This window comes from Oncorhynchus keta, chromosome 28 (assembly GCF_023373465.1).
Source record: "Oncorhynchus keta strain PuntledgeMale-10-30-2019 chromosome 28, Oket_V2, whole genome shotgun sequence".
NCBI lineage: Eukaryota > Metazoa > Chordata > Actinopteri > Salmoniformes > Salmonidae > Oncorhynchus > Oncorhynchus keta.
Window position 1 is genome coordinate 58,755,630 of NC_068448.1, and position 23,668 is coordinate 58,779,297.

The window sequence follows — 23,668 nt, forward strand, 5'->3', positions numbered from 1 at the left end:
CGCTAGCCTACGTGAATGTGTGTCCATGGGTTTGATATGTACGTAACTGGCCACGGTAGCCTATTCATAAATGTCTCTCTAAACGTAAGGAACAGCATAGGTCTATATACATGTCGCTTTTATTGCTGTTCACACACGTTCATGAATTTTATTCAGATTCCCATTAGCTGTTCAAGAAGGCGGAGAAATTCTTCCTGGGGACCACATTCATCAAAAGTAAGTTAAATAATAGTTGATATCTTATTAAAAACAACACCAACACGGTTTGGCTGTATTGAAATATAGATTTCTATTTATATCTTCAGCCCTGGTAGAAGAAACGACACATTGTAACTATGAACGATTTTACACGTTACAATAGTTGCAACATAATAGTAACATGTTTCTTTGCTAGAGGTGAATCATCTTGTTTTTCCGTGTGCTCACTGCCAGTGTTGCCAACTCATTTTCAGGGCAGGTTGATTTGTTGCTAAATGACGTTGTGATGTCATTGCGTGATAACGTAAAACGGTGTCATTACGTAGAATGCACATTAACGTTACTCAAATTGACCACATTGATATCAAAATATTGACCCCTGATACGAACCTTGGTAGAGCATCCTACTGGAAGCTAAATAGCTCATTATTAAATAATGATATAGTTAAATTTGAGGTTAAAGATCTGCTCTCACACTTTTGGGAAAGGGCTTGTGAAGAAAAATCTTGTTGCAAGAACTGGGAGCTCTTTAAATTTGAGGTGTCCAAATACCTTAGAAAATAAGAGCTGAGGAGGAAAAGGTGATCATTAAGATAACTTCCCTTTCTCAGAGGTCCCCAGCCGACCTCTTGGGGGAGGAGAAGATGGAACTAATTGAGTTACAAAACAAACTGGATAATACAGTATATATCAATTAAAAGCAGAAGGAGCCTTTATTAGATCTAGGAAAAAATGGATTGAGGTGGGAGAACAGAATTCATCCTATTTCTTTAGACTTGAGAAATTTCACTCTAAAAATAACACTATCCATAAGTTAAACATTGATGGTGTTATTACAGATGACCAAAAATTAATTGCTAAATACTGTAGCAATTTTTACAGAAAATTGTTTAGCTCTACGTACTGTCAGGAATCCATGTTTTTTAACTCACTGAATAATGTTCACTCTATCAGTGATAAAGAATCTAAACAGTGTGATTAACCCATCAAAGTTGAAGAGATTATAGAGTCTATCAAACATCTAAAGAACAATAAATCACCAGGTGTTGATGGAATTACATCAGAATTTTACAAATTATTTTCTGAACAAGTAGCTTCCTATTTGAAGTCTTTTTTAGAGAGTATTAAAGACAATGTTTTCCCTCCTACAATGAGTCATGGGTTAATAACACCGATACCTAAGCCTAAAAAATAAGTGCTGCTCATTGATAACTGGCGTCCAATTTGTCTTCTTAATAATGACTATAAGATATTAGCCTTACTACTTGCAAAAATAATTAAAGAAGTCCTGGATGCAATCATTGATGAAACACAGTCTGGCTTCATGAGGAACAGACATATTTCTAACAATGTCAGACTAGTATTAGACATACTTGACTACTCAGACCTAATAACTGAGGATAGCTTCATATTATTTTTTAGATTTTTATAAAGCATTTGACACAGTAGAGCATCAGTTCCTATTCCACTCCCTTGAGAGACTTGGCTTTGGGGAATTTTTCTGTAAGTCTATTAAGACTCTCTATGCAAATGGTAACAGCTCTATCAAATTGAAACATGGCACCTCACCTCACCTAGATTTGAGTTAAAGAGAGGAATTAGGCAAGGTTGTCCTATCTCTCCGTACCTGTTTTTATTAATCACCCAACTTCTTGCAAATTCTTTAAATAATATTCCTGTACAAGGTATTTCCATAGCTGGTAAAGAAATTATTATAAGCCAGCTGGCTGACGATACTACACTTTTTCTGAATGACGCTAACCAAATTCCCATATTGATCAATGTGATACAATCCTTTTCCAACGCGTCTGGTCTATATCTTAACATTAATAAATGAGAACTCATAGCTGTCAAAGATTGTGTGACACCTTCATATTATGGTATTCCAGTAAAAGAAGAACTTACATATTTAGGCATAACCATTACAAAGGATCAGAAGTCTAGAGGCGTACTAAATTTTAACCCTCTTATTAAAAAAACCCAGAAGAAACTAAATCAATGGCTACAGAGGGACTTATCTTTAAAAGGTAAAGTCCTAATAACCAAGGCTGAAGATATCTCTAGACTAACATATGGTGCTCTATCTTTATATCTTGACAGTAAAATAAGCAAGGAGATAGACCAGATGCGTTTCAACTTTCTTTGGAGAAACCGTACCCATTACATTAGGAAAACTGTTGTAATGAGCACTTATGAGAATGGTGGACTGGATTTTCTGGACTTTACTACTTTAAATAATACTTTAAGATCAATTGGATAAAACAATTCCTAAGAAGACCCACTTCTATCTGGAATTTTATTCCTCATCATGTCTTCTCTACTTTTGGTGGCCTTAACTTCATGTTGTTTTGCAATTATAATATTGACAAAGTTCCAGTGAAACTTTCTGCTTTTCATCGGCAGGTTCTCTTGTCATGGTCCTTAATTTATAAACACAATTTTTCTCCACGCAGATATTATATATGGAATAATCGGGATACATTTTTTAAAAATACCTCATATATACCTTATATTGGTTCCGAAATAATATCCTATTGGTGAGCCAACTGGTAAATGCAGAGGGTCTTTTACTCAGTTATAAAGAATTCTTATCACTTTACAAGGTCCCTGTAACACCTAAAGATTTTGCAATTGTTTTAGATGCCATTCCCTCAGGTGTTGCTATGTTATTCAGGAACGTGTCAAGACCTGACCCTCAGAGCCTACCTTCTATTGACCCTGTTGACTCATCAGTAGGAAAGATTTGTTTCTCTTTTGGTCCATTGAACAACAGAGCGATACGATCCTTGCTTCAGCAGGATATTGTATCTATACCTTATGTCATGCCTTATTGGAATGGATTTATTGATAATATCTGTTGGAAAAACGTTTGGATGTTGCCACACACATACCTACTTGTTAACAAAATTAAGGAAGTTTCCTTCAAAATGATTCATAAATATTATCCTGCCAACCACTATATGAAGAAGTTTAAGGAAAACATCAAATCAAATTGCTCCTATTGTAATGACCACCCAGAAACAGTGTTGCATCTTTTTTGGAATTGTATGCATGTAAGAAAACTGTGGCAAGACATCAGTAGGTTTATAATTGAACACATTTATGAAGATTTTACACTATTGTGGAGAGATGTACTGTTTGGATTCTTTACATTCAATAGAAATAAGCTGATTATTCTTTTGGCCAAATTTCATATACACAAATGTAAATTTACAGACAGAAAACCACATGTTCGTACCCTACAAAAAGAAATTGAACTATATTTTAAGACGGTTAAATGCTCTACTAACAAAAAAGCTATTAGAATTGTAAGTATATGCATGTCCCTTAAGGTCCTTGTGTAATTGTAATGTGATATTGTACCCCCTAGCTCAATTTTCCATTGTTTGTAATCTATGTATGCTTGTGTTCCCTCATGTGCTTTATGTATTGATTTGTTGTTAATAAAAATAATAAAAAATTAAATTAAATTAAAAACTACTCAAATTGACTGGCCATCTCGGCAAAAAATATGATTTGACATTTGTTCAGGTACAGAGTCCAACTCTTTTCTGTACAATTTTGATTGAGACATGTTGATTTATGTTGTAAGTTCTGTTCAAGATCAAACATTCGAAACCAACTATATTGGGTTTGGCTCGTTGAACCCGTACTACTGCTGCTGCAGTCAGCCAACAATGATTTGCAATTTGCTGAAATTGCTGCTTGCCATCCTGGTTGAGCTGCACTACCTGAGCCACTTGTGTGGGTTGTAGACTCTGTCTCATGCTACCACTAGCGTGAAAACACCACCAGCATTCAAAAGTGACCAAAACATCAGACAGGAAGCATAGGAACTGAGAAGTGGTCTGTGGTTATCACCTGCAGAACCACTCCTTTATTGGAGGTGTCTTGCTAATTGCCTATAATTTCCACCTGTTGTCTATTACATTTGCACAACATGATGTGAAATGTATTGTCAATCAGTGTTGCTTCCTAAGTGGACAGTTTGATTTCACAGAAGTGTGATTGACTTGGAGTTACATTGTGTTGTTTAAGTGTTCCCTTTATTTTTTTGAGCAGTGTATATTCATCTAATATGAAAGTTGTTAAAACAATCAATATGTGTGTTTCTTTTAAGGTCTTTGTATAATCTGTCATTTGTTGTACCTCCTATCATATGTTATCATTGTCTATGTATGTACTTATTGTATGTATACAGATTTTTTTACATGGTAATAAAAATAAAAATTTAAATAATACAAATTTAAAAAATATATTAATTATTTCATTACAAATTTAAAAACTTCATATGACATGTGGTCGGATACGCCGTATGGATGGTGTGACGCAATCGCGGAGCATCGACGCACGCCAGGCCAAATTGAGCTCTTTACTTTCATAGCTATGCGTCTCTCAAATGTTGTAACAATGCGGAGGGCGCCATATTGACATGATTGGTTAACGGTAGGTGAGGGCGGGCGGAGGTCCTGTATAAACACAAACTCACTTCCTTAACAACTTCCTTCCCAACAGCTCTGCACTGCTCAGCGAAGCTGACGTGCGAGCACTAGTTAGCCAGACAGACTACTATACTTCATGATCAGAATACAAAACCAGAATGAACTGGTAAGAGACACAGTCTTACTTAGGTTGTGCCTGTTCTTCATATGGTTATCTGCCCTCTCATTGGCTAGAATGGTCCTACCTGATCTCGCTTGCCGTCATTCATTGATCACAAGCGGTCACTCGGCTCTCTTGTCAATATAATAGATACTCTTTGCCTTTACATCTCCTCAACCAATCAACACTCACTGAGTAAGGACAGCCCCCCTTTTCGTTGGCTATTTGCCGACGGACTTGAATTTGGTTTCAAGAGTTGAGTGAGACAAGGTAAGGTATGCTCAATTACATTTTTTTATTTTAAAGAGTGAAATAGATAAACATTCTTACTGTCCTGCAATGTGTAATTATAGCCTACCGTTCTTCACACGAAATCGTATATAAGAGAGCATTGCGAATTGTTTTGGTTTCTTTAGTTTACAGAACACACTCAAGAAAAAAATATTTGTTTTGACAGTGGTGTGTGTGCAGGTAAGCACAGTCGGTTATTATGACCCATCCTCCACATTCAGATTTTACCTAAAGGAATCATTGCTTTGGTCTTATTTGCCAATATTGTTTGAGCTGTCAATGACGAGCATATTTAGAATACAATGGATTCACTGATCAACAATTATGTTAAAGAATGAGATTTTCTGAAGAAATATTCAATGCCAAATGTAGCTTTGTTAGAATTAGGCCTATCATTGGCAGTGAGTTAAATGTATAGATGTAAAAAAGGTTCAATAACTAAGGCAAAATCGGTCCCATTCCTACATATTGCAGGCTACTGCTCTACGCATTATGTATTTGTCTAACAATTTATATTTATATGTTTGAATAAGTTGTTACATGTACCCTACTGGGACCTGTAGGCTATAACTATAAAAACAGTAAACTCGTGTTTCAAGCAGCCACTACAGTTGGTCATGAGACTACTCGTTTTTGTAACAACCATAGTTCAGTTATTCTTTGTCTACAGCAGACTGATAGAACCAACTAACTGTACATGGGAAGTCGATTAACATTTCTCTTCCCAGCGTCTTAAGAAAACACCATAAGATATTACTGTTGTGAGTGTGAGCAGTATTTTGTGGGGTTGGCTAACTACCTTTAACGCACAGTATAGTATCTTGCACGGGAAGTTTTGTTAAGAGCTCCGATGCTTATTCTGAATAATAAATCAGATCGCTTGCGTTCCGGTTTTGGGGACGTATCTTTCATATAATCGAAAAATAATCATACATAAAAAAAAGGTTAAATTACTACACACCTTATTTGGGGTTAGTGTTCCCACATGGCCATATCTCCACGTTACAGCGCGCGTTTACGAAAGACAAACAACCGGAAGACACGCGAACACCTGTGCAGATCCTCAAAGTTCTACAGCTGCACCATCGAGAGCATCCTGGCCGGTTGCATCACCGCCTGGTATGGCAACTGCTCGGCATCCATCCGTAAGGCACTACAGAGGGTAGTGCATTGCACCCAGGACTTCACTGGGGCCAAGGTTCCTGCCATCCAGGACCTGTATACTAGGCAGTGTCAGAGGAAGGCCCAAAAAATTCTCCAGTCACCCAAGTCAAAGACTGTTCTCTCTGCTACCGCACGGCAGTCGGTACTGGAGTGCCATGTCTAGGTCCAAAAGGCTTATTATCAGCTTCTACCCCCAGGCCATAAGACTGCTGAACAATTCATAAATTCCCCCTTTGTTTTTACACTGCTGCTACTCACTGTTATTATCTATGCATAGTCACTTTACCCCTACCTACAAATTACCTCAACTAACCTGTACCACCACATATTGACTCGGTACCGGTACCTCCTGTATATAGCCTCGTTATTGTTATTAAAAATAACAACAAAATAACAATATTTTTACTTTAGTTTATTTAGTAAATATTTTCTAAAACTCTTTCTTGAACTGCATCTTTGGTTAAGGGTTTGTAATTAAGCATTTCACAGTTAGGTTTACACCTGTTTTATTTGGCGCATGTGACAAATAACATTTTATTTGACTAGGTGTATTGATACACCATCGAAAGTGTAAATAATAAATTCAACATTCTCAAATGGATATTCCATTTATGCTTTTCTTTGTGGGGTACAGAGATGAGGTAGTCATTCAAACATCACGTTAAGCACTATTATTTCACACAGAGTGAATCCATGCAACTTATTATGTGACATCTTTATTCCTGAACTTATTTATGCTTGCCATAACAATGGGGTTGAATACTTATTGACTCAAGACATTTCAGCTCGTCATTTTGTATTCATTTATACACATTTCTAAAAACATAATTCCACTTTGACATTATGGGGTATTGTGTGTAGGCCAGCAATGACAAAATCTCAATTGAATCCATTTTCAATTCAGGCTGTAACGCAACAAAATGTGGAAAAAGTCAAGGGGTGAAAATGCTTTCTGAAAGTATTCGCACCGTAATGGAAGAAGGTCACCAGAAGCATATTGTAAATGGATAAATACTGTCGGCTGCAACTGTGATAAAGCCTGTTAGAACAGTGTATATTTGTGTATATTTTACATTTGTGAAATTATTTTGATGTGATTTGAAAGTAAAGGGCTTTATGTTTCTGAAACTAACATACGGTCATTGGACCTTAAGGAGTAAGAGTAGGCTCCTCGAGAGAACATTCTTGGGCAAGTCATGAGAATACTCCTTGTTGTTATCTGTGACAACCAGCTCAGTTTTTCTTTATCTGTAACAGACTGAGGTAAATTTCCCTTTGCTTCTTGAATGTCCTATATCTTGAAAACTTGACTGCTGAATTGCAAAACATTTTGTAACTGTCTCAATAGTAGACTAATGAAAAAAGTATCAAAAGATAATTATTTTGTAGATTTTTCCTTTTAAAGGGCAATTCCATCACTTTTCAACCTTAATGGTTATCTCCATCACGAAACAAATGTCTACATATTTGAAAACTGCACATTTTCTATGTTTTGTGTAAAAAGAAAAAAAGTTCTACATCATGCGAAGCCAGAACCCTCTTTCTAGAAACTCATTGCAGGTTTTGAAAACACTTTTTGCTCTTAATCCTACCCTGTGATGACGCAGAGAAGCATTTTATAGGATCTTTCTTCTCATAGAAATGCTATTTTTTCCGATATGTAGACACTGGTTTGGTGCGAGGGCCATAACTAGGGTTTGAGTTTGAGATCTGGAAGGAATAACTTTAAAAAATATTTGTTTGAAGTTAATTTACTGCATTGCTATACAACAACAAAAGAACACGTTTCAATGCTATTTGGAGAACAGCAAACACAAGAAAAAATCACCCCAGCCATTATCACATTGGCTGCTCAAGATTCATTCACTTCAGTCAATTTACAAAAAAAAACACAGCCCATCTATACAATTGTAATGTTATACCCTTGAAAGGGGGGAAATATGATAAATGATTCACACTGACATGTAGCATCAGCAACGAAACAAAAACACAACATTTTTAGGACTCTATTGTTTGCATTTTTATTGCATTTTAATGTCGTCCTATAGAGAAAATGTTCATACTGAAACAGATCTTTTTTTTAATGTTCCTATCATGTTTGATGAGATTAGTGCAGAATTTCTCAGGGGACCACAAATGGGGCCCAGACCCCAAGTTTGGAAACCACTATACCAACCTCGCTCTCTGTGCTTGCTTCCTCTGTCTCTCTCTGCTTTAAAAAAAAAAAATATTTATTTCACCGTTTTATTTAACCAGGTAGGCCAGTTGAGAACAAGTTCTCATTTACAACTGCGACCTGGCCAAGTTAAAGAAAAGCAGTGCGACAAAAACAGAGTTACACATAAACAAATGTACAGTCAATAACACAATAGAAAAATATATGTACAGTGTGTGCAAATGTAAAAGAGTAGGGAGGTAAGGCCATGGAGGTGAAATAATTACAATTTAGCATTAACACTGGAGTTGTCGATGTGCAGATGATGATGTGCAAGTAGAGATACTGGGGTGCAAAAGAGCAAGACGATAAGTAACAATATGAGGATGAGGTAGTTGGGTGTGCTATTTACCGACAAGCTGTGTCTGCTCTGACAGCTGGTGTTTAAGTTAGAGAGGGAGATATAAGGCTAAAGTGATTTTTGCAATTCGTTCCAGTCATTGGCAGCAGAGAACTGGAAGAAAATGCGACCAAAGGAAGTGTTTGGCTTTGGGGATGACCAGTGAAATATACCTGCTGGAGCGCATGCTATGGGTGGGTGTTGCTATGGCGACCAGTGAGCTGAGATAAGGCGGGGCTTTACCTAGCCTAGACTTATAGATGAACTGGAGCCATTGGTTTGGCGACGAATATGTACTGAGGGCCAGCCATCGAGAGCATACATGTCGCAGTAGTATATGGGGCTTTGGTGACAAAGCGGATGGCACTGTGATAGACTACATCCAATTAGCTGAGTAGAGTGTTGGAGGCTATTTTGTAAATTACATTGCTGAAGTCAAGGATCGGTCGGATAGTCAGTTTTACGAGGGTATGTTTGGCAGCATGAGTGAAGGAGGTTTTGTTGCGAAATAGGATGTCGAATTCTAGATTTAATTTTGGATTGGAGATGCTTAATGTGAGTCTGGAAGGTGAGTTTAGTCTAACCAGACACCTAGGTATTTGTAGTTGTCTACAAGTCAGAACCGTCCAGAGTAGTGATGCTAGTCGGGTGGGAGGGTGCAGGCAGCAATCGGGTTGAAGTGCATGCATTTAGTTTTACTTGCATTTGAGAGCAGTTGGAGGCCTCGGAAAGAGTGTTGTATGACATTGAAGCTTGTTTGGAGGTTTGTTAACACAGTGTCCAAAGAAGGGCCAGATGTATACAGAATGGTGTCGTCTGCGTAGAGGTGGATCAGAGAATCACCAGCAGCAAGAGCGACATCATTGATATACACAGAGAAAAGAGCCGGCCCGAGAATTGAACCCTGTGGCACCCCCATAGAGACTGCCAGAGGTCCGGACAACAGGCCCTCCGATTTGACACACTGATCTCTAGCTGAGAAGTAGTTGGCGACGCAGTCATTTGAGAAGCGAAGGCTTTTGAATCTGCCACTAAGAATGTGGTGATTGACAGAATCGAAAGCCTTGGCCAGGTCGATGAAGACTGCTGCACAGTACTGTCTTTTATCGATGGCGGTTATGATATCGTTTAGGACCTTGAGCGTGGCTGAGGTGCACCCATGACCAGCTCGGAAACCAGATTGCATAGTGGAGAAGGTACGGTGGGGTTCGAAGTGGTCGGTGATCTGTTTTGTTAACTTGTCTTTCGAAGATTTTAGAAAGGCAGGGCAGGATGGATGGATATACTGTAGGTCTATAACAGTTTGGGTCTAGCGTATCTCCCCCTTTGAAGAGAGGGATGACCGTGGCAGCTTTCCAATCTTTGGAGATCTCAAACGATACGAAAGAGGTTGAATCAAAAAATAATAATAATCAAAGCAAATTTTATTGGTCATATACACATGGTTAGCAGATGTGATGTTCACCTATAACTGTGTGGCCATGCACACCTGGAACTCAATCATCGAGTTTGCAGCCGACACTACAGTGGTAGGCTTGATTACCAACAATGACGAGACAGCCTACAGGGAGGATGTCAGGGCCCTCTGAGTGTGGTGTCAGGAAAATAACTTCACACTCAACGTCAACAAAACAACGGAGATGATCGTAGACTTCAGGAAACAGCAGAGGGAGCACCACCCTATCCACATTGACGGGACAGTAGTGGAGAAGATGGAAAGTTTTAAGTTCCTCGGCGTACACATCACGGACAAACTGAAATGGTCCACCCACTCAGACAGCATGGTGAAGAAGGCGCAACAACGCCTCTTCAACCTCAGGAGTCTGAAGAAATTTGGCTTGTCACCTAAAACAAACTTTTACAGATGCACAATCGAGAGCATCCAGTCGGGCTGTATCACCTCGTGGTATGACAACTGCTCCGCCCATAACCGTAAGGCTCTCCAGAGGGTAGTACAGGATGCACATTTCTGTTTGAAAAAGCTAGCCTTAGCTTTCCTAACAGACTGAGTATATTGGTTCCTGACTTCCCTGAAAAGTTGCATATGGCGGGGGCTATTCGATGCTAATGCAGAACGCCACAGGATGTTTTTGTGCTGGTCAAGGGCAGTCAAGTCTGGGGTGAACCAAGGGCTATATCTGCTTCCTCCTGCATGCATCGCAGCGTGCCTCAGCCTCTCCATTGAGCTCCACATCACCGTCTGTCTCAGTAGCATACTCTCTGTAAAGTTTGCTTCTTAATTCATCCTTCTAGCTGGCTAAGTAATACTAGCCAGAGCGCTTCAACATTACTGTAATAGAGGTCTCTGTCGTCAGATACCCACCTGACTGAAATATCTATAAGTGACTATTTACTACTTGTGCACTCATTCTCCGAGAGTCATTTTTTGTTTGTTTGGGATGTCTGTAGACACATTAGGAGTCGTGGGACGGTTTTAAAATGGCCTTTTGTCTGGCATCTTGCAAAACATAGTCGCTTCTAGACTATTTGCCTATTGAGCCGACTGTGATCTTGGGTAGTTCGTTCCGCGTTTCCCTCGACCTGTGCCGCGAGAGTGTGTAGTTAGCCGTTTAAAATAGTGGTGAATGTGCTGCTAAAAAGGCAAATCAGGGGACGCAGGCAAACATAACAAACAAACCACTGTTCATGATTCCACTCTTTTGCAAAGAGGCAGGTGCGATTAGAACTGTCAGATCAAAAATATGAGCATTCTGAGCTTTGATCAACGCTGGGAGCAATATTTAGATGTTGACCTGTAATTGTTTTTCTTTATTTTGTACTTTGTTACAGCCTGAATTCAACATGTTTTTTTTTTACCCATCTACACACAATACGCAATAATGATAAAGTGAAAACATGTTTTTAGAAATGTATTGAATTTTTTGCACATATATAGAAAATGAAATGCAGAAATATGTAATTTAAATAAGTATTCGCACCGCTGAGTCGGTACTTTGTAGAAGGACCTTTTGGCGGTGATAACAGCTTTGAGTCATCTTGGGTATGACTGTATCAACTTTCACATTTGGATTTGGGGATTTTCTTCAATTCGCACGACCCTCTGTGGTGCCTTGCGGTCAGAGGCCGAACATTTGCCATACCAGGCAGTGATGCAACCCGTCAGGATGCTCTCGATGGTGCAGCTGGAAAACATTTTTGGGGATCTGAGAACCATTGCCAAATCTTTTCAGTCTCCTGAGGGTGAATAGGTTTTGTCGTTCCCTCTTCACAACTGTCTTGGTGTGCTTGGATGATAGTGGGAAGAGTTTGTTGGTGATGTGGACACCAAGGAACTTGGTTGAGCATCTCTCAACCTGCTCCACTACATCCCCATCGATGAGAATGGGGGTGTGCTCGGTCCTCCTTTTCCTGTATTCCACAATCATCTCTTTATTCCACTGTTGTAATCAGCAAACTTAATGATGATGTTGGAGTTGAGCCTGGCCATGCAGTCATGAGTGAACAGGGAGTACAGGAGGGGACTGAGCAAGCACCCCTGAGGGGCCCTCATGTTGAGGATCAGTGTGGCGGATGTGTTTTTACCTACCCTTACAACCTGGGGGTGGCAGGTCAGGAAGTCTAGGATCCAGTTGCAGAGGGAGGAGTTTAGTTTAGTCCCAGGGTCCTAAGCTTAGTGATGCGCTTTGAGGATAATATGGTGTTGAACGCTGAGCTGTAGTCAATGAATAGCATTCTCACATAGGTGTTCTTTTTGTTCAGGTGGGAAAGGGCAGTGTGGAGTGCAATAGAGATTGCATCATCTGTGGATCTGTTGGTGCATTTTGCAAATTGGAGTGTAAAAAATGTAAATGTAAAATGTAATGTAATGGAGTGGTTCTAGTAGGGTTTCTGGGATAATGGTGTTGTGAGCCATGACCAGCCTTTCAAAGCATTTCATGGCTACAGACGTGAGTGCTTACGGGTCGGTAGTCATTTGCGCAGGTTACCTTAGTATTCTTGGGGACAGGGACTATGGTGGTCTGCTTGAAACATGTTGGTATTACAGACTCCGACAGGGAGAGATTGAAAATGTCAGTGAAGACACTTGACAGTTGGTCAGCGTATGCTCGGATTAAATGTTCTGGTAATCCGTCTGGCCCAGTGGCCTTGTGAATATTGGCCTGTTTAAAGGTCTTACTCATATTGGCTGCGGAGAGCGTGATCACATAGTCATCTGGAAAAGCTGATGCTCTTATGCATGCTTCAGTGTATCTTGCCTCAAACCGAGCATAGAAGTTATTTTTGTGGTTCTGTAGCTCAGTTGGTAGAGCATGGCGCTTGTAACGCCAGGGTAGTGGGTTCGATTCCCGGGACCACCCATACGTAGAATGTATGCACACATGACTGTAAGTCGCTTTGGATAAAAGCGTCTGCGAAATGGCATTTATTATTATTATTATAGCTCGTCTCGTAGGCTTGTGTCACTGGGCAGCTCTCGGCTGTGCTTCCCTTTTGTAGTGTGTAATAGTTTGCCAGCCCTGACACATCTGACGAGCATCGGAGCCTGTGTAGTAGGATTCGATCTTAGTCCTGTATTGATGCTTTGCCTGTTTTGATGGTTCGTCGGAGGGCATAGCGGGATTTCTTATAAGTCCTTGAAAGCGGCAGCTCTACCATTTCGCTTTGTGTGAATTTTGCCTGTAATCCATGGCTTCTGGTGGGGGCTGTACGTACGGTCACTGTGGGGACGACGTCCTCAATGCACTTATTGATAAAGCCAGTGACTGATGTTGTGTACTCCTCAATGCCATCGGAAGAATCCCAGAACATATTTCAGTCTGTGCTAGCAAAACAGTCCTGTAGTTTAGCATCTGCTTCATCTGACCACTGTTTTTATAGACTGAGTCACTGGTGCTTTCTGCTTACATTTTTGCTTGTAAGCAGGAATCAGGAGGACAGTGTTATGGTCAGATGTGCCAAATGCGCCGCCCCTGGATGAGCGTTTTCCTGTTTGCTTATGGCGGAATATAGCTCATTTAGTGCGGTTTTAGTTCCAATCTCGCTCTGTGGTGGAATGTAGACAGCTACGAAAAATACAGATAAAGTCTCTAGGTAGTTAGTGTGGTCTACAGCTTATCATGAGATACTCTACCTCAGGCAAGCAAAACCTTGAGACTTCCTTAGATATCGTGCACCAGCAGGTGTTTACGCAAATACATAGGCCCCTGCCCCATGTCTTACCAGAGGCTGCTGTTCTGTCTTGCAGATAGTGTATAATTTGCCAGTTGTATGCTAATGTCGTCGTTCAGCCACGACTCGGTGAAACACAAGATATTACCGTTTTTTAACGTCCCATTTTGAAGGATATACGTGCTTTCAGTTCACCATATTTATTTTCCAGCGATTGAACATTTACTAGCAGAACGGAAGGCAAGGGCAGATTAAGTCACTCGTCGCCTGATCCTCACAAGGCACCCTCTTTTGCCTCAATCTCAGTTTCCTTCTCCAGCGAATCACGGGGTTTGAGCCTGGTCGGGTGTCTGCAGTGTATCCCTCGTGTCCGACTCCTTGAAGAAGAACTCCTCGTCCAATTTTGAGGTGAATAATCCCAGTTCTGATGTCCAGAAGCTCTTTTCAGTCATAAGAGACGGTAGTAGCAACATTATGTACAAAACAAGTTACGAACAACGTGAAAAAACTAACAAAATAGCAGGATTGGTTGAGAGCCAATAAGACCGCAACCCTACCCTCCGGCACCATCATCTGTACACATAGGTTGACAATACACAGATTGACAAAAAATGTGGCTCAATTCAGTTGTTTCAGAGTCCTGCAATAAGAGCTACGACACTAATGTTCTCTGGGTGTCACTGAGTAGACTGATACCTATGGATTGTGTATCAATGACATGGGGTAAGGCTGTACAGTGAAATAAGTATGCCCCCAATGCAATTCTAAAGTATAATACATCCAGTGTGATTTCAACAGATTTGTCAAATTAACAAATTATCTTTTGTTGATTTTATCTAACAACATTCCGACCTTGTTTAGCATGATCTATTCAATTATGGCATAATTATACTATTTGTATTCATTTGCATTACTGTCGATGACATAGTTTTATTTTGAAGGCTAACCGCAAAGTCCACTATTGTGGCTAATCCTTATTGTGGCTAGCTTCACATAGATCGGTCCGACCACCATTAATCAAATAAGAACAGTCTTATAAATTCTGGTTATTTTAGATGATTACACCTAGCTATATAGTTAGCAAACTATAGCTACTAAAACATATTTGTTGTTTTGCTATGTTTTTGGGGAAGAACATTGTTTGCATCCATGCGCCAGCAAGGTTTTTTTTATTGACCAGCACTATGGGTGCGCGAGACAACTTTACCAGCATCATAGCATACGTATCGATTAATCATTATGACATATGCAGTGTAATCAATGTGTAACAACTACCTAAAAGTATGAACGCGTTAAATTAAAATGTTAAAATGTGACATGCAGTCATATTCGGGTCCTGATTGGTCAACAAGCTTAATTGACACGTGAAATGTTATTTGACGCGCAAAGACACAAACTGCGTTCCATAGAATCAAGTCCGTTAAGAACAAATTTCCTATTTACAATGCCGGTCTACCCCAGACGACGCTGGGCCAATTGTGCGCCGTCCTATGGGACTCCCGATCACGGCCGTATGTGATACAGCCTGGATTCGAACCAGGGACTGTAGTGATTCCTCTTGCACTGAGATGCAGTGCCTTAGACCGCTGTGTGTGTAACTATTTAACTGTACTAGAATGCTTAAAAGGCCATTAAAATGTTAAATATCGGTATTGTTGTTTTGTTGGAAAGGAAAATATCGGTATCGGCCAAAAATGTCATCTGTGTATCACTAAAACGAACCATGGCAGAGTTGGTGCGTGAAAAGAGACGCCATTACTATTGCTCTCTATTGGACACACCAAACATTTTTTCACAATGAGCAATCGATTTGAATTTATACAGTTAGAAATTCCTTGGCTTTTAAAGACTGCAAAAGGCATAATTGGCTGACCTTAAATCAAATGCTAGTGTAAATGCTAGTGTAATTATTGATATGACTGTGAGCGTTGACCAAACAAATTAAGGTGAAAGACTCCTTGCATATCTCCAACCACAATGGCTATTGTGATGTTATAAATACTGGGGTAATCCTCCAGCATAATAGGTAACATTTGGGTTTAGATTAAGTACCATGTAGACAATTAAATCGGTGCAATAGCAGGAGTATAAGGGGAGACATTAGCCCAATTAGGCCTAATGGAATGCCCACACTGTGCAAGGATGGCGATAGGCCACATCCTTACACAACTGTAAATCGGAAGTCAACTAACATTTTCCTCTTCCCACTCTTTCTTTATGAAGTGCCTTCAAATAAAGTCAATATGGTTTTCCATCCTCTCTGGCGCCATACTGTAGGCCTATTATGTGTAAGCTATTGAGTAGCCTAAGAGGAGCTTGCACAGTATATGGATCTTTTGGAGAATTTTTTAATTTTTAAAAATGTTTTTAAAATTGCAAGCTAGCTGAGAACCAGAATAAGCATAGGTCTACCCATGACCAAGAATTCCATTAGTCAGTTACAGTATGTTGTATGACCCTGAACTCTCATACAAACTCCATCTTCATAACCTTCATTATAACCTCTGTATTGTCTTGTCTTTCCAGATGCCGGGTCCACATCTCCTGTTAGTGGTGGTGGCTGTGTGTTTAATAAAGACTGCCTCTGGCTTCGCCAATGGAAAAGTGTCTCCTGCGTGCGGAGATATGACACCACAGCATGGCCATGACTCCAGCTCTAAACCTGCCCCTTATAACATCACCCTGGACAAACCCACATTCAGCCCTGGTGACCATATCACAGGTAGCCTACTATATATTTGTTTCTGGTTTTATATAGGCATATTGCTGTTCAATACCAACATTAGTGTTCATATCGGTGTAAATGTGTCCGAGTTAGCAAAATAGCTCATTCTCATCCATAATCCCTGGAATATTTCAAAGAGCATATTTAACTGAAAAAGTTTAGTATTTTAGAAACAATCTCCTTCCAGTGTGCCGTTGAGCAAGTAAATGAACCCCAAAACTGCCCCCGGGGGTGCTGCACTGTGTCTTACCCATTCCTCCTACCTCTTTGTGTGTATTTGTGTGTCTCGGGGGGGTTGGGACAATGGAAAAATGAAAATGTCTTGAGTTTTTTACTTTCTATTAACAGTGACCTTACGGGTTGTTCCCACATCTGGGAGCATCTCCTTCAAAGGTTTCCTGATTGAAGCGAGGGATGCTGGGAACCCGGACGGTCCGGCTGTTGGATCATTCAGCCTCCTCAACCCTTCTGAGTCACAGCTCCTACATTGTGGCCACACACAGGTAGAGATGATGTTACCTGACCTCAATTACATACTACATGATTGCTGGAAACACAAGCTAAGTATTGTAAAGCTCTGGCTGTCTGGAATTACTATTCGGTTGCGTTTGAATATCATGCCGTCCTCAACAACCTTCACCAGCTATATCATTAGTAAAACAGACAAGATGCTACTTGTCTCAGCCACACACCACCAATGGAGTTAGTACTGTGTAAGAGAAGTTTATTGTATGATAAGCAACCCTGTCATTTTGAAGGGATCTGCAGTAAGCCACACCAGCAAATCCAAGAAGACAGAGATACAGGCCGTGTGGGAGGCTCCAAAAAACCCCCCATCCGGTGTCCAATTTATGTGCGTAATTATCTCCTTTATTCTCATTATGCCAATCGCTAAATGTGATATTCTTCCATTCTATTGCTAAGGTGTTGTTGATGCTGTACTGAATCAATGCTGACAGCTATGTAAGTTGCTGTGGATAAAAACAATCTTATGCTAAATGACTTAATAATATCATTATATTGTTCTTTCAGGGCCACAGTGGTGCAGAAGTATAAAGTCTACTGGGTGCAGATCCCAGGGCCGGTGGTGTTTCTGAATGGGGCGACTGGGGTTCCACCACCAACCCCTACCACCACCACCACTACTGCTGCTGTGACCACAACTCTGTCTGCGCTGACCAGACCTGTGAGTCACTCACCACCAGGATTGTCTCTAAGTATAGAGAGAAGAGACTGAGGATGAATCAGCATAATGTGTACGCTGACCGACAGGCTGTGGATGATGATTATGTGTGGTGGTGATGGAGAATTTAACCCTCTCCCTCTCTTCCTCAGTTCAGCTCAGAGGGTTGTGGTAGGAGTAAGTCCTGTCTGCGTGACCCTGTGGGATGCAACCCAGGCAGAGACCCCCTGTGCTTTTTCCTCTCCTTCACTCCAGAGGAGCGGACTGTGCTGTTTGAGCTCAGTGGACCAGCTGATGGATACCTGTCCTTCGCCTTGTCGCTGGACAAATGGATGGTTGGTATGACCCCAGAAAAACTACCAAAGAAGTATTCTATAACCACTTGGAGCTTGTGTGGACTTAAATGATATGCCAAATCTTGGGCTACTATCTGTGGCATTTCAATATGACATATGCACAGTGAGATTTGTTTTATGAAGCCTTACAATATAATTGTAACTCATTTGAGTTTTGTATTTATGTGTAGGGGAATGATGATGTATACCTGTGTGTGAGAGATGGGGACAGTTTGGACATCAATGCTGCATATGTCTCTGGCCGGGCTCACCCTGAATTGGCCTCTGAGGTATACACAATTTATGTTTTGCAAAGTTCTGATAAAAATATGAAATACTAGTTTTGTGAATGTTTTTCTTTGTTATTTGTGTGTTGCTTGTTTGTTTTAGATGGTTGTTTCATAGATTGACCTCTATAGTATCTCACTGATCTTTGACCTATGACCTTTCGTGTTCTCTCCAGAATGTTCTTTCAGACAAAGCTTGGCAGCTGGCAGATGGGGTCATTCAGTGTCGTTTCCGTAGAGACATACTCCTCCCCCGTCAGATTGAGAGCAGGTTCAGCCTGGACCAGAGCTACTTCTTGTTCATAGCCCACGGGAGGGCTGAAGATGGTATGACCATGTGTCTTTATGTAATGCTTTTCCTATTTGTTTACCAACCTTTGGTGTTATACTATAGTCTCATACATATTATTGATTATTCCTATTGTGCCAGATATTTTGTAGATGCTGGTACTGAACTTGACATCTACTGTGGCTAGATTAAACATTCCTGACCTCAACCTCTCATTGTTGACTCAGGTGTGGGCTAGGCTGTGCCAAGTGTTTTGAACGAGCTCACTGCTGTTTTGTACGTGAGATTTCTGTTTTAAGCTGTGATTATCTAGTACAGTAGTCATACCTGCCATATGTGTGAATCACGTGCCAATAATAAAACATTGGTAAATAGTTCCAACATCTATTTACCACAGTGCTTAACTGGTGTTGGTCCCAGACATAGACATTATCTTCATCCATCCATCCATCCATCTTAAGGTGTGATCTATAGACATGACCGGCAGCCTCTGATATCCACTCATCAGACAGTCATCACAGGTCCCCCTGAGAATCTAGCTGGCTCCAGGTCTCCCCTGCTCATTAAGTTCCATGGTAAGCCTGTAGTTTACAGAAAGATGAGCCTTCTATTCGTCTTGTTTGAATAGGAAGTGTTGCAACAAAGACACACATTTCATTACTTAATATAACACGCATTTAACACTTAAGTTCCATACACTTGTTTCAGTATATGTCTGGCTCATACAAACACAGAGAACTAAGTGTGTATCCCTCTGTATCCCCAGGTGTGTTTATGCTTGTGGCCTGGATGACGACAGTGACCACAGGTGTCATCATTGCACGCTACTTCAAACACGACTGGCCAGAAACGAGACTATTTGGACGCAGGCTATGGTTTCAGGTAAAGTCTGTTTGTTTAAAGTGTTTTGTCTTGATTAATATATTTGGTTAATTCTAAGGCTTGTTATCAGAGGTGAGTTAGTGATGGATAATCCTCAAACCACCATCTTTCTGAATTTCCTCCTGAAAACGAGTGTTATTTCAACCCTATTTTCACCATGGTGATGATGATGTAGGATTTTGTGAATGACTCTATAGGTGCACCGAGCCTTGATGACCCTGACCGTGCTCCTTACCTGTGTGGGATTCTCACTACCCTTCATCTACCGAGGCGGTTGGAGCAGGGTAAGACTGGAATACCTCCCCCGGTCATCACCACATGCTACACATCTGACAGTCAGTCACTCAATCTGTCTGTCTGTATTTCTGGCTGGTTGGCCATATAGTGTGTCATTATAATTTAGCTGTGTGTGTGTGTCTTCGAATCAAATTTATTTGAATGTCTGTCTTAGAACTGAATCATCGCCACTCAGCTGTGTGTCATGTTCTCCCTTTTCTCTCATGCTGCCTCCTCCACCAAGCTGTCTGTCTGCCTTAGTCATTCTGGCCCTGCTGGACAGAGAAGGACAAGAGTGAGAATGTTGAGTGCTGTAGTTGAGCCAAGTAACCAATTATCACTGACTTACAAAGCTGAATAACTAGCATTACTTCAGCGTAAGCATGTATGGGAGAACAATAATTTGTTGGAGTGACATTGATCGATGGTTGAAATTATCTGCACCTGTTTATCTTTTTAAGGAAGGCTTTTTCAAACATTTGTCCACTTTGCGTCCTGCCAAAATATATATTTTCATTTTGGTGCTATTTCCCCCCCCCAGTGACCATTTAGAGGTCACCCTTCCCTTTACGTGCTACAGGGTCAGCTGGGAAGACCAATTTAGTATAACTGCCAAAAATTCCAAGATATTTATTTTATGTTGAGGTTGACTGTATCTTGTGTGCCAAGTCAATTCCTGTTATTTACAGGGACTTCTGTACCCTGGATCCATCGAGTTGATCCTCTCCTCTCTTATCTTCCACTGTTGTTCAGAGGTTCCTGTAGCGTTGTTCTAGTGTTTGCTCAGATACAGTAGAGGTGAACAACACTATAGGTGTCTAATTCTGTACTGTAATACTGTTGCTCTGCGCTGTCTCCATCAGCATGCTGGCTCCCACCCTTACCTGGGCTGTACTGTCATGGCTCTATCTTTTATCCAGCCTATCATGGCCCTCCTCAGACCCGCCACAGACTCCTCACGGTACAACTTAAATCCCCCTACAGTGATCCGTTTCTGAGATCCATCAAACATGTTAGCTATTTATATTGTGTATCAGGATCCAGGAATCAACTGTGCTGTATTTTACGGTCTTTCCACAGAAGGTACATATTCAACTGGATGCATTTGGGAACAGGGACTATTGCACGGGTACTTGCAGGTTAGAGATGAATCTTAATCTTAACAATGTTGACATGATGATGAAGACGATTATTATCTTGATATACGGATAATGATGCCAACAATAAAAGCAATGTTTAGTACAATGACTGCAACAGCAACAATGGTGTATCCAAACCTAGTGTCAATCATAACCCCAGTATCTCTCCTGTTGTAGTTGTGGCCATCTTCCTGGGTATTCAGCAGCAGGCCTTGCTTCTCCCTGGCCCCTGGTCCACTGGTGTCCTGGCAGGCTGTGTTGTCTGGGGAGTCCTGGTAGACCTGCTACTTGAGTTCCACAGTAAAGTAGTCATCGTAACAGGTTGGTTTCTTTTGATTTATTCAGGTAAATCTTTTTAAGAATGAATTATTATTGACAATGACAACCTTCTCCATGCTGTTCTTTCCTTTCCCACTTCCTATTCTTTCCAACAATTGTTAACTTTTAATATGTCCCTGGTTCTGGAACCGCTGAATTAGACCTTATAACAATGTAATTATTTGTCTGTTTAATAATCAATGTTGTTTTGCTTGGAGGGAACAAATCAATTACACAGTCTGATTCCATTAAGCATAGAAGAGAATTGAAAACAAATTGTTTGGTGCGTGGGCAGGAATGCTAAGCAGGTTTAAATGTCAACAAAAAAAAAACACTAGTCTTCATAACGACAGATATGAGTATGTAAAATATTTTTTCACTTGTTGAGATGTCTTCCTTGATTACAGTAATATGTATTTCTCTTACAGTGAAGTGTGTGTGTGTGTGTGTGTATATAATGTTTAAATATATATTAAATTGTTATTTTCAGGGATGTAGTAGTCACACAGAAAGCCAAATATCTCTATGTATTCTGAATACTGGAACTTTGTGGTAAATCTCTAACCTCTGTACAGGGAGGACTCTTGCTGAGGACGAAGAAAAGATTCTGGGTACTCACTCGGATAGTGAGAGACAGAGAAAGGTAAGCTTGAAATAAATGTATAAACTATGTATGTTTTTGATATATTTTTGGGAAGTGTTCTTTTATAATAAGTTTGTTCACACTGATTTTATTTTTAACTCCAATTTCTTTCAGGTATCTCGATTCAAAAAGATTGTCTTGGCTGTGTTCCTCGTGGGAAATGTTGGATTTTTGTCTGTTCTCCTAAACACAATAAGAAATGTGTGACTGGGAATCACATACTCCTTGTTAGGGGTCATTGTAGACAATCATAGTATAGATTATGTATTACTTAATTAAGCCATGTTGCTCTTTTTTACACACTACTGCCATTTCCTTTTTAAGATTCCACTGAACATATTAAAACGTGTCCTTAAATGGTAAATGGATGAACAAAATTGTATTTAAGAACTAAATCTGTCTGCTTATTTGAATAAATATGTTACATCATCTTAAGATGCTCTAAATCATTCCCCCCGTCATTAAAATAAAGACTTTTGAACAAATGTATTCATACGTGGTATTTATTGTTGCACTAATCTATTGAACACTTGCAGTAAGAATACAAGGAAAATCACCTGAAAAATAATGTAATAAAGTGGCCTCTCTCTTATTTTAGGTAATTTCCTTACACAATTTAAAATGCTAGCAAGCAATACTGGTGATTTTTTTTTGTATAAGCAAAACAGTAACAAGTAAGCATATCAACATACTTAATGAAACAAAGTCAATTCTTTTTTGTTTCATGAACTCTGTTATCAGCGTTAAATGGCAATTCTCAAATGGAGCTTGTTTAATACTCTGCCTCAATAATTATTTCAAAGCAGAAACATTTTCCTCCTTTGAAAATTGTAAACATCTGACATTTGTAGGGAAATGCACAATATAGAAAAGTTTTTTTTTTTTTTTAAAGGGTATTTTATTTTAAACATGGAATCTGTAATAAGGGAAACGGCGCCACTGGCTGCCCATCGGCCTTATTGTTTTTAAAGTATCGCAAAAGGATGTGGTGGTTTCACCAGTAAGGATTCCAGCTTTTAAGGGAATGTTAAAAATGTATTTCAATCAAACATGATTCACATGGTGTATAATGTCCGTTCAACATATCTCAGATTTCAGCAACTGATTGAATATATTTTTTGATACAAGTTACATGTTATAGTATTGTATCATACAGTATGTTATATGCCCACACCAATATTTCTGGAAAACACAGTACGAAAGTACAATAAATATAAGCTTCTTTCCTTTAGCAAGACAATACACCAAAATATGTTTTCAGATTTGCTCACATTAAAATTTCATAAAATGTTAGCTTCTGTGGACTAAACATTACATTCATTTACATTCAGGCATCTTGGCAGGCGAACACACAATACTATTTCCTGTCACTTGGACCAGCGAATCGATAACATTACAGAAGCAGCAAGTGTGGTTAAATGTAGCAACATGAAACAAACATGAGTTTGCAGCACTGCATTAAGTCTAACTCAGCTGAAAGTGGACAGACAATATTTTCACCAGTGACTGCGGGTTGTACTCTGTTCTTCACTCGGCAAACTCCCCAGCCTCCCAGCGCAGCGCCAAGGCGCTCTTACGCCTTCCTCCGGCTCCATACACCTCAGGAAACTGAGAGAGACAATCACCTGATTTGAGCTCCTGTGGCTTTCTT

General features: G+C 40.0%; 2 protein-coding genes across 6 annotated transcripts in view; one reads left to right on the forward strand and one right to left on the reverse strand.

Moving 5' to 3' along the window:
• The first annotated feature begins 47 nt into the window (after positions 1-47).
• Positions 48-22,506, forward strand: frrs1b (ferric-chelate reductase 1b). Of its 4 annotated transcripts, none has more exons than XM_035741677.2 (17): positions 4,693-5,070; positions 14,247-14,348; positions 16,467-16,662; positions 17,014-17,168; positions 17,424-17,518; positions 17,698-17,851; positions 18,001-18,183; positions 18,375-18,473; positions 18,647-18,797; positions 19,221-19,334; positions 19,526-19,641; positions 19,839-19,925; positions 20,781-20,878; positions 20,998-21,056; positions 21,234-21,377; positions 21,950-22,017; positions 22,132-22,506. In XM_035741677.2, the coding sequence occupies exons 3-17, from the start codon at positions 16,467-16,469 to the stop codon at positions 22,222-22,224; spliced, it is 1,812 nt and encodes a 603-aa protein (XP_035597570.1). In that variant the 5' UTR covers positions 4,693-5,070; positions 14,247-14,348; the 3' UTR covers positions 22,225-22,506. The 4 variants fall into 4 exon arrangements, with proteins under 4 accessions (XP_035597569.1, XP_035597570.1, XP_035597572.1 ...); XM_035741679.2 differs by having other exon boundaries at positions 14,260-14,348; XM_035741676.2 differs by lacking the exons at positions 4,693-5,070; positions 14,247-14,348 and adding an exon at positions 48-216.
• Positions 22,505-23,668, reverse strand: part of palmdb (palmdelphin b) — a 40,269-nt gene continuing 39,105 nt past the window's right edge. For both annotated transcript variants that reach the window (XM_035741674.2, XM_035741675.2), the window contains one exon: positions 22,505-23,625. In XM_035741674.2, the coding sequence (XP_035597567.1) occupies positions 23,545-23,625 (81 nt within the window). In that variant the 3' untranslated portion in view covers positions 22,505-23,544. The remainder of the gene's footprint in view (positions 23,626-23,668) is intronic.

Bases quoted from the DNA above. Each gene is read 5' to 3' on its own strand.
- frrs1b (XM_035741676.2), top strand. From the start codon at position 142: ATGAATTTTATTCAGATTCCCATTAGCTGTTCAAGAAGGCGGAGAAAT. The intron at 217-16,466 runs GTAAGTTAAATA...TTGTCTTTCCAG, and splicing joins GGGGACCACATTCATCAAAA to ATGCCGGGTCCACATCTCCT. The intron at 19,642-19,838 runs GTAAAGTCTGTT...ATGACTCTATAG, and splicing joins GACGCAGGCTATGGTTTCAG to GTGCACCGAGCCTTGATGAC.